The 15104-nt window shown below is 49.9% G+C and overlaps 2 protein-coding genes across 5 annotated transcripts in view; one reads left to right on the forward strand and one right to left on the reverse strand.

Annotated features, from left to right (window-relative positions):
• Nucleotides 1–9117: 9117 nt before the first annotated feature.
• SLC25A35 (solute carrier family 25 member 35) lies at nucleotides 9118–14118 on the forward strand. Of its 2 annotated transcripts, XM_050765415.1 has the most exons (5): nucleotides 9118–10076; nucleotides 11593–11658; nucleotides 12696–12848; nucleotides 13208–13342; nucleotides 13507–14118. In XM_050765415.1, the coding sequence occupies exons 1-5, from the start codon at nucleotides 9702–9704 to the stop codon at nucleotides 13678–13680; spliced, it is 903 nt and encodes a 300-aa protein (XP_050621372.1). In that variant the 5' UTR covers nucleotides 9118–9701; the 3' UTR covers nucleotides 13681–14118. The 2 variants fall into 2 exon arrangements, with proteins under 2 accessions (XP_050621372.1, XP_050621373.1); XM_050765416.1 differs by lacking the exon at nucleotides 12696–12848.
• Nucleotides 14092–15104, reverse strand: part of RANGRF (RAN guanine nucleotide release factor) — a 267398-nt gene continuing 266385 nt past the window's right edge. For 2 of the 3 annotated variants that reach the window (XM_050765522.1, XM_050765521.1), the window contains 3 exons: nucleotides 14763–14919; nucleotides 14589–14674; nucleotides 14092–14366 (listed from right to left, as the gene is read on the reverse strand). In XM_050765522.1, coding sequence (XP_050621479.1) covers nucleotides 14243–14366; nucleotides 14589–14674; nucleotides 14763–14919 — 367 coding nt within the window. In that variant the 3' untranslated portion in view covers nucleotides 14092–14242. The remainder of the gene's footprint in view (nucleotides 14367–14588; nucleotides 14675–14762; nucleotides 14920–15104) is intronic. The other variant, XM_050765523.1, reaches the window with a different exon arrangement.

Consider the following 15104-nt stretch of genomic DNA (forward strand, 5'->3'; position numbering starts at 1 on the left):
ACCTCTGCCTCCTGGGTTCAAGTGATTCTCCTACCTCAGTCTCCCAAGCAGCTGGGATTACAGCCACCACACCTGGCTAATTTTTTGTGTTTTTTTGTTTGTTTGTTTGTTTTTTGAGACAGAGTTTCACCCTGTCGCCCGGGCTGGAGTGCAGTGGCCAGATCTCAGCTCACTGCAAGCTCCACCTCCCGGGTTTACGCCATTCTCCTGCCTCAGCTTCCTGAGTAGCTGGGACTACAGGCACCTGCCACCTCACCCAGCTAGTTTTTTATATTTTTTAGTAGAGACGGGGTTTCACCGTGTTAGCCAGGATGGTTTCGATCTCCTGACCTCGTGATCCGCCCGTCTCGGCCTCCCAAAGTGCTGGGATTACAGGCTTGAGCCACCACGCCCAGCCAATTTTTTGTATTTTTTAGTAGAGACAGGGTTTCCCCGTGTTGGCTGGGCTGGTCTTTAACTCTTGACCTCATGATACGCCTGACTCAGCCTCCCAAAGTGCTGGGATTACAGGAGTGAGCCACCGCGCCCGGCCCCCAATATTTTATAAACATTCTATAACATTTTAATCTTGACCATAAGATATAACTTCCATAACTTTTGTATAACCTTTACGACCTTTAGTAAGGAGTCAGTTAATGCTCCAAGAAAACGTTGTTAATCGGACACAAGGGCCCATATGGCTGATCTTGCATCAGTGTGACTTTGACATTAATGGTTAATTTATAGAGAAACTGAATTTATTTTATTTCACAAAATCAATCCTTACCATCTCACATGCCTTCTGCAATAGTCCCTGGGCCTTGAGCAGTTGAATAGCTTTAATTTGTGGCTGTTTGTCTCTGATAGTCCCTGGGCCTTGAGCAGTTGAATAGCTTTAATTTGTGGCCGTTTGTCTCAGCAATACAGTTTATTTTGATTGACATCTTCTACTGGGCCTGAAGATGAGGCTTTAATTGATGTCAGTTTTTAAGATTTAGCAGAATTTGGTGTCCTTTTTAGACCCAAGAATCAAAGCCCTGTAACTCAGTGTCACAAGGACTTTAAAAGCACATACAGAAAAATACACAGATGTAATAAACTTAATTTTAAAAAATTGTTTTTGGCCCAGCACGGTGGCTCACACCTGTGATCCCAACACTTTTGGAGGCCGAGGTGGGTGGATCACCTGAAGTCAGGGGTTCGAAACCAGCCTGGCCAACATGGTGAAATCCCTTCTCTACTAAAATCAGATCTAACCAGTTCCATGTTGCTTCTAACCTTTAAGCTGTCCTTGTTCATTCCTTGGCGTAGGCTGAACTAACTTTGGGAAGGAATTCAGTTCATGGTTTGACTTGAAACAAAACTGATAATAGCCCTGAACCGAAAAGACCCCCTTCTTGCCTGGGGACCGGTCTGCCTTTGCAGGACTAACAAATTGACAAATTAGCTACAAGATTATAAATTAGTTTGGGGGTCATGCAGCCACTGGCTCCATGAATCAGTTGATGCCACTCAGACCTTAATCTGACATAACCAGTTCTGTCATCACACCCAGGAACAGAAGACAGCAAGAAAAACTCACTTCTAGCCCCTACAATTCCATCTCCAACCTGACCAATCAGCACGCCCCACTTCCCGAGCCCCTACCCCCTACCCGCCAAATGATCTTTAAAAACTCTGATTCTGCCTGGGGAGACTGATTTGAGTAATAATAAAACTCCCATTTCAGCTGCGCGCAGTGGCGCTTGCCTGTAATCCCAGCTCTTTGGGAGGCCGAGGTTGGCAGATCACGAGCTCAGGAGTTCAAGGCCAGCCTGGCCAACATGGTGAAACCCCGTCTCTACTAAAAATACAAAAAATTAGCCGGGTGTGGTGGCGCACACCTGTAGTCCCAGCTACTCGGGAGGCTGAGACAGGACAATTGCTTGAACCCAGGAGACGGAGGCTGCAGTGAGCAGAGACCATGCCATTGCCCTCCAGCCTAGGTGACAAAGCGATGCTTCGTCTCACACACACACACACACACACACACACCACACACAAAACAAAACAAAACAAAAAAACCACAAGATTTGGTTTAGGAGTCATGCAGCTGGAGGTTGCAAGATTCTGAACCTCCCCAAATTGCTCCTGGGGATAACATCATTGTTGTAAAACCTAAGATCAGGGCTTGTGATATTTTGCAGACCCTGCACTCAGAGCATCCTCTGGCAACACCCACATCAATAAACTGGTTCATCTGGTCCCACCCAGGAACCGACTCAGTGAAAGAGGAGAGTTTCAACTCCCTATGATTTCATCTCCCACCTGACCAGTTAGCACTCCCCACTTTCCGGCCCCCTACCCACCAAATCATCAAAAACCCTGATCTCTGAATTTTCAGGGAGATTGATTTGAGTAATAATGCAATCAATTTTGTATGTGGCATGGCTGGCCTCGTGTCCATTAAACTCTTTCTTTACTGCAATGCCGTGGTCTTTATTTGTGCAGAGGCCAGGAGGAGCCCGCTGGGCAGTTCCATTCCCACTGAGGATGCTAAGCTGGTGGAATATGGGCCTAGAGGTACTAGTGGCCATCAATGAGGTGGCCTGAGAATAAAACCGATGTATGGCACAGGTGGAGAGGGTCAGATTTGAGTGCCTGATTCTGCTGGCCTGAAGTCATATCTGTGTCTGGAGTTTTCAGTTGTGTGAGTCAATGAGTTCCCTTTTTGCAAGCTAGTTTGAGTTGGATTTCTGTCACTTACAGCAACAAAACAATCCCTTATAAAGGGAGCTTATACAGGGTTTGGTCCAGGTGAGGATATACACAGACGATCCTTCCACGCTACCACTAGGTGGAGTCTGAGCACTTCAGGTGCGGGGTCAGCAGCCAAGAAGAACCCATCAGTGTTTAGGCAACCAAGGAGGAGGCAAGAAAAACACAGCCCCCTGCCCTCCAAGCCTCCGCGTGGTTCTGGCTCCCTCTCCATGGTACCACCCCTTCTTTCAGACACCTGGGAACTTTTATGTTCCCTATGCAACTCCTCTCAACTCTGACTCAGGACATTCACATCCAGGAAAAAATGATAACAGCCTACAATAAATCAAGACAGTATGATATTGGTCAAAGACTAGACACACAGATCAAGGGAATAGAAGAGACAGCCCAGAAATCGAGCCACACAAATATAGAAAACAGATTTTTTACAAAGGACCAAAGGAAGAAGAAGGAGAAGGAGAAGGAGAAGGAGAAGGAGAAGGAGAAGGAGAAGGAGAAGGAGAAGGAGAAGGAGAAGGAGAAGAAGAAGGAGAAGGAGAAGAAGAAGAAGAAGAAGAAGAAGAAGAAGAAGAAGAAGAAGAAGAAGAAGAAGAAGAAGAAGAAGAAGAAGAAGAGAAAGAAGAAAGAAGGAGGAGAAAAAGAAGAAGTAGAAAAAGAAGAGACGAGGACGAGGAAGAAGAAACCAAACCCAGACCTCACATAGTTTACAAAAATTAACTCAAAATGGATCATAGACCTAAATGTAAAAAGTAAAACTATAAAGCTTCTAGAAGAAAACATAGGAGAAAATCTAGGTGACCTTGGGCTTAATTAAACATTTTTGGGTTTTTTGGGGGTTTTTTTTGTTTTTTTTTTTGAGACGAAGTCTTGCTCTGTCGCCTGGCTGGAGTGCAATGGTGCAATCTCGGCTCACTGTAACCTCCTCCTCCTGGGTTCAAGTGATTCTCCTGCTTCAGCCTCCCGAGTAGCTGGGATTACAGGTGCCACCACCACACCCATCTAATTTTTGTATTTTCAGTAGAGACAGGGTTTCACCAGGTTGACCAGACTGGTCTCAAACTCCTGATCTCAGGTGATTCCCGCCCCCCACCTCGGCCTCCCAAAGTGCTGGGATTACAGGTGTGAACCACCGTGTCCGGCCTTAATTTTTGCATTTTATTTTTAGTACAGATGAGGTTTCACCATGTTGGCCAGGATGGTCTCAATCTCTTGACCTCGTGATCCACCCGCCTCAGCCTCCCAAAGTGCTGGGCTTACAAGCATGAGCCACTGCGCCCAGCCCTGATATATACATATATATATATGTATTTTTTTGAAACAGAGTTTCACTCTTGTTGCCCAGGCTGGAATGCAATGGCACGATCTCCGCTCACTGCAGCCCCCACTTCCTGGGTTCAAGCAATTCTCCTGCCTCAGCCTCCCGAGTAGCTGGGATTACAGGCATGCACCACCACGCCCAGTTAATTTTGTATTTTTTTTTTAGTAGAGACGGGGGTTTCTCCATGTTGGTCAGACTGGTCTCGAACCCCCGACCTCAGGTGATTCACCTGCCTTGGCCTCCCAAAGTGCTAGGATTACAGGTGTGAGCCACCGTGTCCAGCCTCTTGATATTTTTAATTAAAAAAAAAAAAAATAGGAGGTCAGGGAACCCAAGATGGAAGGCAGATTGTGACAGAAGAATTTAATGATACTACAAATGTATGAAATAACTTTTCTGAAGGGAGCTGGGGGTAAAGGTGCTGACCTGAGTAATTTTGGAAATGAGTAGAGTCTGTAAGATCAAAGGCTAATGGAACTACACATAAGCACTGTACCCTAGTTTATAAGATTGTTTCCCACAGGGGTATGTGTTAACAATTCTCTTTTGAGACATTATGATTACAAATAAAGAAAATTTTTATTTTATTTTATTGAAACGGAATCCTGCTCTGTAACCCAGGCTGAAGTGCACTGATGCAATCTTGACTCACCGCAACCTCCGCCTCCCAGGTTCAAGTAATTATCATGCCTCAGCCTCCCAAGTAGCTGGGACTACAGGTGTGCACCACCACGCCCAGCTAATTTCTGTATTTTTAGTAGAGATGCGGTTTTGCCATGCTGGCCAGGATGGTCTTGATCGCCTGACCTCAGGTGATCCACCTGCCTCAGCCTCCCAAAGTGCTGGGATTACAGGCATGAGCTACTGTGCCTGGCCACAAATAAAGAAAAATTTTAGGCCAAGTGCAGTGGCTCACCCCTGTAATCCTAGCACTTTGGGAGGCTGAGGCAGGTGGATCACCTGAGGTCGAGAGTTCGCAAACCAGCCTGACCAACATGGAGAAACCCCTTCTCTACTAAAAATACAAAATTAGCCAAGTATGGTGCCTGTAATCTCAGCTACTTGGGAGGCTGAGGCAGGAAAATCGCTTGAACCCAGGAGGCAGAGGTTACAGTAAGCCAAGATCACGCCCTTGCACTCCAGCCTGGGCAACAACAGCCAAACTCTATCTCAAAAAACCAGAAAAAGAAAGAAGAAAAATTTTAGGCTGGGTGCGGTGGTTCATGCCTGTAATCCTAGCACTTTGGGAGGCCAAGGCAGGAGGATCACCTGAGGTCAGGAGTTCAAGACCAGCCTGGCTAACATGGTGAAACCCCATTTCTACTAAAAATACAAAAACAAATTAGCCAGGTGTGGTGGCTCGTGCCTGTAATCCCAGCTACTCAGTAGGCTGAGGCAGGAGAATTGCTTGAACCTGAGAAGCGGAGGTTGCAGGGAGCTGAGATCACAACATTGCACTCTAGCATGGGCAACAAGAGCAAAACTCCATCTCAAATAGTAATAATAATAAAGAAAGAATTTAAAAAGAAAAACAAAACAATTCTGATACTCCTATACAAGTGTCCTGGAATAAACAATTAAGTAAATAGATGGCAAATTATGGAAGCCAGGTTTCTCATAGTTGAGGTGGGAGTTTAGATAAACACGGGAGGCAGCCAGAATGATCCATGTGGTAATGGATTAAAGTTGAAGACATCACTCCAGGCGCGGTAGCTCACGCCTGTAATCCCAGCACTTTGGGAGCCGAGGCGGGCGGATCACCTGGAGTTCAAAGCCAGCCTGACCAACATGGAGAAACCCCGTCTCTACTAAAAATACAAAATTAACCAGGTGTCGTGGTGCATGCCTGTAATCCCAGCTACTTGGGAGGCTGAGACAGGAGAATCACTTGAACCCGGGAGGTGGAGGTTGCAGTGAGCTGAGATCGTGCCATTGCACTTCAGCCTGGGCGACAAAAGCAAAACTCCATCTCAAAATAAAAAACAAACAAACAAAAAAAAGTTGGAGACATCAGTATGAATTCATGCTTAGCTTAATATAGATATGGATGGTTATATATGGAAATACATGTTTGCGTATATACATGGGTTACTATACACACATATATTTCCTTGCTTTCTCAGATGTGAGGGTCCAGAAGCAATGACACCTCAAAAGCAACAAGCACACCTAGTGCCCAGACCTTGGATTCTAAAGCCATTTGCCAGTAAAAGAAAATAGGGGTCCTTGGAGAAATGGCTGATTGCAGAACTGTGGCAGGAAATATACAAAATGAGCCTGGAGCATTTTATAGTACCAGAAAGTAAGGTGATACTAAATAAACAAAAACAAGGTTTTAATTAAAACAACAACAACAACAACAACACTGATGGGACTCTTATTTTTCTCCCTGGCTGACGATTGACCGCCATCTTGAATGACTTAGTAACTGTCTGAACTAGGAAGTTCATGATCACTTCTACACACTTCAGAAGGAACAAATGGTTATCGATGTCCTTCACCCTGGGAAGGCAACAGTATCTAAGACAGAAATTCAGGAAAAACTAGCCAAAATGTATGACACTACACTAGATGTCATCATCTTTGTTTTTGTTTGTCTTTATGAGATGGAGTCTCCCTCTGTCACCCAGGCTGGAGTGCAGTGGCGCGATCTCAGCTCACTGCAACCTCTGCCTCCCAGGTTCAAGACGGGAGGCAGACGTTGCAGTGAGCCGAGATCGTGCCATTGCACTCCAGTCTGGGCAACAGAGTAAGACTCCATCTCAAAAATAAAATAACCTCCAAATAATGTATTTACATACTCCCCTTTCAAGGAGGGAGAGGCATAACTTCCTACTTCTTTAATGTGAACTGTGCTTAGTGACTTCCTTCCAAAATGTACAATATGGAAAGGGGAAAAAAAGAAAAATGTTATATTGGGAGGCTGAGGCAGAGAATTGCTTGAACCTGGGCGGTGGAGTTTGCAGTGAGCTGAGATCACGTCACTGCACTCCAGCCTGGGTGACAGAGTGAAACTCCATTTTTTTAAAAAAAAGAATAATGTTGTAATGAGAAAAACTGACAAATGCCACCTCAGCCGGGTGATCAAGGTCAATATCAACAGTGATGAGTCATGTTGATAGTATGTATCAAGTACCACCCTTGATATGATGTGATGAAAATAGCAGTTTACCTCAGTGGTCTTCCTGCCAAAAGCCCGGTGCAATCCTAAGAAAAGCCCTCAGCAGAGGAACATTCTACTGAATACCTGAACAGTACTCCTCAAAACTGTTAAGGTCATCAAAAACAAGAACATTCTGAGAAACTGTCACAGCCAAGAGGAGCCAGTGGGCTGGGCACAGTGGCTCACGCCTGTAATCCCAGCACTTTGGGAGGCTGCGGCAGGCAGATCACCTGAGGTCAGGAGTTTGAGATCAGCCTGGCCAACGTGGTGAAACCCCATCTCTACTAAAAATACAAAAATTAGCTGGGTGTGGTGGCGGGCACCTGTAATCCTAGCTACTTGGGAGGCTGAGGCTGGAGAATCGCTTGAACCCAGGAGATAGAGGTTGCAGTGAGCGGAGATCGAACCATTGCACTCCAGCCTGGACAAGATTGAAAAAAAACAGGAGCTACAGACATGACAGTTCAATGTAACTTGGTATCCTGGATGGGATCCTGGAACAGAAAAAGGACTTTGAGCAAAAACCAATGAAATTTGAATAAAGCATCCACTGTATCTCTCTCTCTTTTTTTTTTTTTTTAGACAGAGTCTCGCTCTGTCACCAGGTTGGAGTGCAGTGGCACGATCTCGGCTCACTGCAACCTCTGCCTCCTGGGTTCAAGAGATTCTCCTGTCTCAGCCTCCTGAGTAGCTGGGAATACAGGCATGAGCCACCATGCCCAGCTAATTTTTGTATTTTTCGTAGAGATGGGGTTTCACCATGTTGGCCAGGATAGTCTTGATCTCTTGACCTCATAATCCGCACGCCTCGGCCTACCAAAGTGCTGAGATTCAATGCGGGAGCCACCGCGCCCAGCTTGTATCTCTTTTTTTTTTTTATCTTCTTTTTTAGAAACAGGATTTCACCATTTTGCCCAAGTGGGTCGCGAACTCCTGGCCTCAAGCAATCCTCCTGCCTCAGCCACTCAAAGTGCTGGAATTACAGGTGAACCACCGCACCCAACATGAACTCAAGATTTAAAACAATGACCAAATCTCGGATGGGCGCGGTGGCTCACGCCTGTAATCCCAACGCTTTGGGAGGCCGAGGCGGGCGGATCATGAGGTCAGGAGATCGAGACCATCCTGGTCTAACACGTGGTCTCTACTAAAAATACAAAAAAATTAGCCGGGCGTGGTGGCAGGCGCCTGTAGTCCCAGCTACTAGGGAGCCTGAGGCAGGAGAATGGCGTGAACCTGGGAGGCGGAGCTTGCAGCGAGCTGAGATCGCGCCACTGAACTCCAGCCTGGGCGACAGAGCGAGACTCCGTTTCAAAGAAAAAGAAAAGAAAAAGCCTAAGGATTTAACCAAGTTCCTTCCTGCATCCTTCAGGCCTCCCACCCTCGGCGCCCGCGGCCAGCCGCGGGCACATCCAGCCCCGCCCGGGAGCTAGAACCTGCTGCACCACCCGGTGCAGCCTCGGGAGACTGGCTCCGCAGCACAGGTGTGTCCCTCTTCCTTGCTCAGGCCGGTCCCCGGCTTCCGGGCTCTCCGGGCGCCGGCACCAAGCATGGCGTGAACCTGAACTTAGGTGACCCCACCCGATCACAACCGGGGTAGGAAGCTAAAGAAGGGAGCCGTCAGCCCACCCAAGGGGCGGTCCCAGCACCCCAGTAGGGAACTGCTGTGCTCGGCCTCTGTGTTCGATCGGGAACCCAGGTCTCTTTCCTGCCAATGACAAAACCTCCGCGTCCCAGGCCTCCCTTCCGGAGCCGGAGTCGGCGGCTAAGCGCTGGTGGCGCCGGGAGAGTTAATTCCAACTGCCTCAGGCTGATTCGGGGACCGGAGCGCCGAGGGCTCCTCCCATTGGCCGCGGAGCCGGCTCGGCGCTGATTGGCTGAGGGCCTCGGCGGCTCTCGAAGGCTCCCCATTGGCCCAGCGCTCCAGTGACAGGAGTGTGGCGGACCGGCCTCCGCAGGGTACCCGGGGTTGAAGCTGCTGCGAGCTCCGAAGGCTGCCTGGGTCCTGACTTCTTTCTCGGATCCAGATCTCGTTGCTGGCTCGAGGAAATCACCGGCTTTTCTCCCGGATCCTTTTCTTCTCTAACCTGCTGGCTTTCTTTTTCCTGCCTGCCTGGCTTCCATCTCCCAACTCCGCGGTTCCCTCCTCTACTCCCCTGCCCCCGTCGCCCGCCATCCTGAGCCATCCCACCTGTCACCTTCTGTCTTTTGCCCCTCCTTGACCTCAGAGGGTTCTGCCATAAGCTTCTCCTAGACTTCTGTCTCTTCCCTGCTTGCCAGCTCCTGACTCCCAAATTCCAGCTGACTACTTCCATTTGACCACTTGACATTTAACCCTGACACCCTTGACTGCAAACCTAAATTCTTACCTTCTGCAGCCTGTACTGCTGAAACAGGCCTTCCCCTGTCTTCCAACCCCGCTTTCTGACACCCATTTTTACTTTCTTACTCTTGGGCCAGTCCCTGCTACAGTTACCCACCATGGACTTCTTGATGAGTGGCCTGGCAGCCTGTGGGGCCTGTGTATTCACCAATCCCCTGGAGGTGGTGAAGACCAGGATGCAGTTGCAGGGAGAACTGCAGGCCCCTGGCACATACCAGCGGCACTACCGAAATGTCTTCCATGCATTCATCACCATCGGCAAGGTGGATGGCCTGGCTGCCCTGCAGAAAGGCCTGGCCCCCGCCCTCTTATACCAGTTCCTGATGAATGGCATCCGACTGGGCACCTATGGACTGGCTGAGGCTGGGGGCTACCTGCACACAGCCGAAGGCACCCACAGTCCTGCCCGCAGCGCAGCGGCTGGGGCCATGGCTGGGATCATGGGAGCCTACTTGGGGAGCCCCATCTACATGGTAAGAAGAAGATTCTTGCCTGGGACCTTCAGGGCAGATCCTTGTTGTAGAATAGGAGCCTGGTCTTTCCTAAGGGCATAGGTGGCAGGGTGCTACCCCACTGCAAGCAGGGAAAGGCATCGCGAAAGAGCTGGTAGGCTTTGGAGTCTTCTGACCTGCCCTATACACACCCATCTGATGGACACGATTGAATGTATTGATTAAGATTATCGACTTTGGAGCCGATCACCGTGGCTCACGCCTGTAATCCCAGCACTTTGGGAAGCCAAGGCGGGCAGATCACAAGGTCAGAAGATCCAGACCGTCCTGGCTAACACGGTGAAACCCCGTCTCTACTAAAAAATACAAAAAATTAGCCAGACGTGGTGGCAGGCCCCTGTAGTCCCAGCTACTCAGGAGGTTGAGGCAGGAGAATTGTGTGAACCCGGGAGGCAGAGCTTGCAGTGAGCCAAGATCACGCCACTACACTCTAGCCTGGATGACAGAGCAAGACTCTGTCTCAAAAAAAAAAAAAAAAAAAAAAATTATGGGCTTTGGAATCAGCCTTTCTGGAACTAAAGTCCTGGCTTTGAAAATTACTAGTTGGTGAGCTTCAGTTGCCACATCTGTAAAAAGATAATAATTGTAGTGGCCTTTGTGTGATTATTGGGAGGATGGAGGGAGACAAATGCGGTAGACATGGAAGCATTAGTGCGAATCCTGGCAGAGAGTAAGCATTTGGTAGCATTGTTTTTATTATTATGTGTTGATATTGAGGTTGGACTTGTGAAGGGGAGGATAAGGAATTTAACATTCGTCAGAGAGTGTAGGGATCAGGAAGATCCTGGGCATTACAGAATTAACAATCTCTGCCCCTTTGAGTTATCTGGTATAGTTGAAGGGTCAAGAGCCTGAGGCCCAGAGAGGGGAAGTGATCCACTCAAGGTCACACAGCTGTTTATTGCTAGGACTAGGCCCTGCTTAGTGCTCCTAAGAGCAAAAGAGACTGGGAAGTAGTACATCCTGTAGCAGAGGCAGTCTGGTCCCATTCTCACGGTTTGAGTTTCAGGGACAGTGGTCTCTCCAAAATCGACTAGATACTTTTATGGGGAGTGGGGGCTAGAGAGCAAGTTTTGCCTAGAGTCTGATGGGGAGCCTGATAGAAGTGGTGGCTGGAGATCTGGTCTGGGAATGGGAGCTGGCATGACAGGCTGGACACCCAGGTCTCGCCTAACATGCCTTAGGAAATGTTGCCATTCTCCAACCACTCCACCCCCAATTGCTAGCCCCAAGGGAAGAAGGATATGAAGGGGGTGTGGTGTCTTACAGTGCTGGGAGATCCATCCCTCCGCAGCTGGAGCCTAGAGACAGAGTCTTTTTGTTAACCAATTTGTTAAGTAGGAACAACAATAATTATCAGAATAAGAGGATATTCATTGCTGAACACCCTAGAGGAAATGTGAGGGGGTCAGACATTTGGTTCTGAGGTAGGAGGACAGCCACTGGGCCGTAGGCTATGATATTCTCTTGTTCACAGGTGAAGACACATCTGCAGGCACAGGCAGCCTCAGAAATTGCTGTAGGGCACCAGTATAAGCATCAGGTGAGAGTTCCCAAGTCTGCCAAAGTCCCTGATCATCCTTTCTCTTTTCCCCTAGCTTTCTGCCTGTACCCAACAGCTCCAATCCCAGCTCAACCCATTGGTTCTGTCCCATTTTGCCCCTGGAGTCTACCCAGACCCTCTTTCCTTTTTTTTTTTTTTTTTTTTTTTTAGACGGAGTCTCGCTCTGTTGCCCAGGCTGAAGTGCAGTGGCACGATCTCAGCTCCCTGCAACCTCCGCCTCCCGGGTTCAAGCGATTCTCCTGCCTCAGCCTCCCAAGTAGCTGGGACTACAGGCGTGCACCACCACACCCAGCTAAATTTTGTTTTGTTTTGTTTTGTTGAGACAGAGTCTCACTCTGTTGCCCAGGCTGGAGTGCAGTGGCACAGCCTCCACTCACTGCAACCTCGGCCTGCCGGGTTCAAGTGATTATCCTGCTGCAGCCTGTTGAGTAGCTGGGATTACAGCCATATGCCACCACGTCCAGCTAATTTTTGTATTTTTAGTAGAGACGGGGTTTCACCATGTTGGTCAGGCTGGTCTCGAACTCCTGAACTCATGATCCGCCCGCCTCGGCCTCCCAAAGTGCTGGGATTACAGGCGTGAGCCGCTGCACCCGGCAATTTTTGTATTTTTAATAGAGATGGGGTTCCACCACGTTGGCCAGGCTAGTCTCAAACTCCTGACCTCGGGTGATCCGCCCACCTTGGCCTCCCAAAGTGCTAGGATTACAGGCGTGAGCCACCACGCCCAACGCCTCTTTCCAATATGTATTCCAGTTCCTCTAATTTTCTGCCCCTGTTTCTCCTGACCAGTGAATGCCCTCACTTCCATGCATCCCGCCCCAGTTCTTGGGTGCCCAGGGAGGGAACAGTGGGGTGGCTAGACAACCAAGGGCCCCCATTCTGGCTCTAAGCCCACATTGAACTGGTTGTCTGGACGACAGGTTCCTATTAAGCACCCATCCTTGGCAGTGTTAGGATGGCAGCCCCTGATGCTTGGCTGTCTGAACCCCACCCCCTGGTCTTCCCCACACTAGGGCATGTTTCAGGCGCTAACCGAGATTGGCCAGAAACATGGTCTGGTGGGGTTGTGGCGTGGGGCTCTGGGCGGCCTGCCCCGAGTTATCGTCGGTTCCTCCACCCAGCTGTGCACCTTCTCATCCACCAAGGACCTCCTGAGCCAGTGGGAGGTACTGCCTGGGAAATGGGTGGGTCTGTTTCGGGAAGCGGGGAAGGGGAGGGCAAGCTGCACTGGGCCCTGGAGGGGATGGTGCCCAACATTCAAAGGTGAGGGAGTGGCAGGAGGGCTTGGAGGTCACTGACTCTTTAGACCCTTCCCACAGTTCTCTTGTCACTTCCTCCCAGAAGGGGTACCTGAGCCTTCAGGGTACCCTGGCCTTCCTCCTTCTCAGTGTTTTTGCACTGTTAAAACTGGTGCAGTGGAAGCTCCCCGAGTTAGCAGCATCTGTGTCCCCAGGGCAGGGACTGTCCTGTCCTTGGGGTGGAATGGCTGGCGGATTGACAGTGCTCTTCCTCTCTACCCCCTTAGATCTTTCCTCCTGAGAGCTGGAAGTTGGCTCTGGTGGCTGCCATGGTGAGTGGCATTGCAGTGGTCTTGGCCATGGCACCCTTTGATGTGGCCTGCACAAGGCTCTACAACCAGCCCACAGATGCACAGGGCAAGGTAAGGAAGTGCTCTGGGATGCAGGCAGGGAAGCAGGGGTTCGGGGAGGCAGATTGTGGGTGCAGGTGGGATAGCCTGAAATGCAGCCTGTGGAGGAGCTGCCCCTGGTGGGCTCTGACAAACTCCTTCTCTGTGCTCTCCCTCCCTCTCTGACATGCTCTCAGGGCCTCATGTACCGGGGGATTCTGGATGCTCTGCTGCAGACAGCTCGGACCGAGGGCATTTTTGGCATGTACAAGGGTATAGGTGCCTCCTACTTCCGCCTCGGCCCCCACACCATCCTCTCCCTCTTCTTCTGGGACCAGCTGCGCTCCCTCTACTACACATACACTAAATAACAGTCTTTCTCCCAGACTCCACCAAATGAGCACTCCCTGGCCATTTGTGCCTCCACCACTATGTCCTGGTGACTACTGATAGGTGACCTTTCATCCATCCATGGGAGACAGCCAACCCCACTCCCTATCTGTTCTCAGGGTTGAATCACTACAAGAGTTTCCCTTCTTTCCTTGGGTGTTGCTTTAAACCTTCCCTACCCATTCCCTGGGTAATTCACACTCCTCTCTCAGGACTGAACCAGTCATCCCAAAGTGTATTTCCTCCCTCTCACCACTGCCACCCTTGAGTCCCTCCTGCTCCCAAGAACAGCTTTAAACTCCTCCCTCCAAAACCAAAGGGAATTGGAAGACCCAATTCCCAGGTGTCTGAGACCCAGGCATCTTGTTAGATTCAAAGGCACAGAGATTATATTGATGATAAAGCAAGTTTATTCTGAAGAGGGATTGTCTTATGTTTATGCACAGGGAAGAAATGAGAGGAAACTCTCTTTTCAACCTCTTTTCCCCCTCACAGAACCGAGTCCCCAAGTTCTCAGCAACATCATGCAGTGCTTCAGCACCTTCACTGGGGACCAAAGATGTTGGGATCATGAAGGGTCAGACTGGTCACCAGCTGTTCAAAGTCACCCAGGCTCCAGGGTGGAGGTGACAGATTTTCAGGGCCAAGAGATGACCTGTTGTCAGGGCTTGGGGTGGGGAAACAGATGGAGAGAGAACATCATCCAGGCCTGAGGTTTGGAAATTGCCAATTCCGGTTCCAGAGGACCTGGGTATCAGTTACCCCAAACCTCTGGCCCACTCCTGCTTCCTGGGAGGATCCCACCAGTGAGTCTCCCTGTTCTGTCCCTCCCAGCCCGATTCTCCTGGGAACCCAGTCATGAGATACCCGCCCGTTCCTTCCTCCTTACGGGGGCTGATTGAAGGTGAGCAAGAGATCAGTCTGGTACTGGGGCAGCCTCAGCAAGGCCTGATGAAGTGTCACATCCTTTGCTACCTAAGGGGATCAGAGTCAGGATGCTTATCTGGATCTCTGCGCCCCCGCTACCGCCCTTCCAGGACATTGCACACTCTCAGGCCCTCACCTGCTGGTTTTCCTTAGCTATCTGCTGCTTGCCAGAGAGGACCCAGGCTTCTTGACAGCAGCCCCTCAGGGCCAGGTTCTCCAAACTGAGAGGCTGAACAGACTCCACATGGACAGCCCTAGCCCCCTGCACGCCACCAACATCCTCAAAGTGGTACCTGGAGTAGGGAAGCGGGGTCAGGAAGGGACATCTCTGGCCGCCTCCCTGGGAGCATCTTTAAGTTGCACGCCTGGCTCCCGGCCCCTGCGTGTTCTCACCGCCCAGATTAACCGTCGGCCGCGGGTCCCGCCCACTGCCCCGGCCCCGCCCCTGCCATTGGCCAGCCCGGGGCCCTTCCCTCAC

Source organism: Macaca thibetana, chromosome 16 (assembly GCF_024542745.1).
Source record: "Macaca thibetana thibetana isolate TM-01 chromosome 16, ASM2454274v1, whole genome shotgun sequence".
In the NCBI taxonomy this organism is placed as follows: domain Eukaryota; kingdom Metazoa; phylum Chordata; class Mammalia; order Primates; family Cercopithecidae; genus Macaca; species Macaca thibetana.

Bases quoted from the DNA above. Each gene is read 5' to 3' on its own strand.
- SLC25A35 (XM_050765415.1), top strand. From the start codon at position 9,702: ATGGACTTCTTGATGAGTGGCCTGGCAGCCTGTGGGGCCTGTGTATTC. The intron at 10,077-11,592 runs GTAAGAAGAAGA...TCTTGTTCACAG, and splicing joins TGGGGAGCCCCATCTACATG to GTGAAGACACATCTGCAGGC. The intron at 12,849-13,207 runs GTACTGCCTGGG...CTACCCCCTTAG, and splicing joins ACCTCCTGAGCCAGTGGGAG to ATCTTTCCTCCTGAGAGCTG.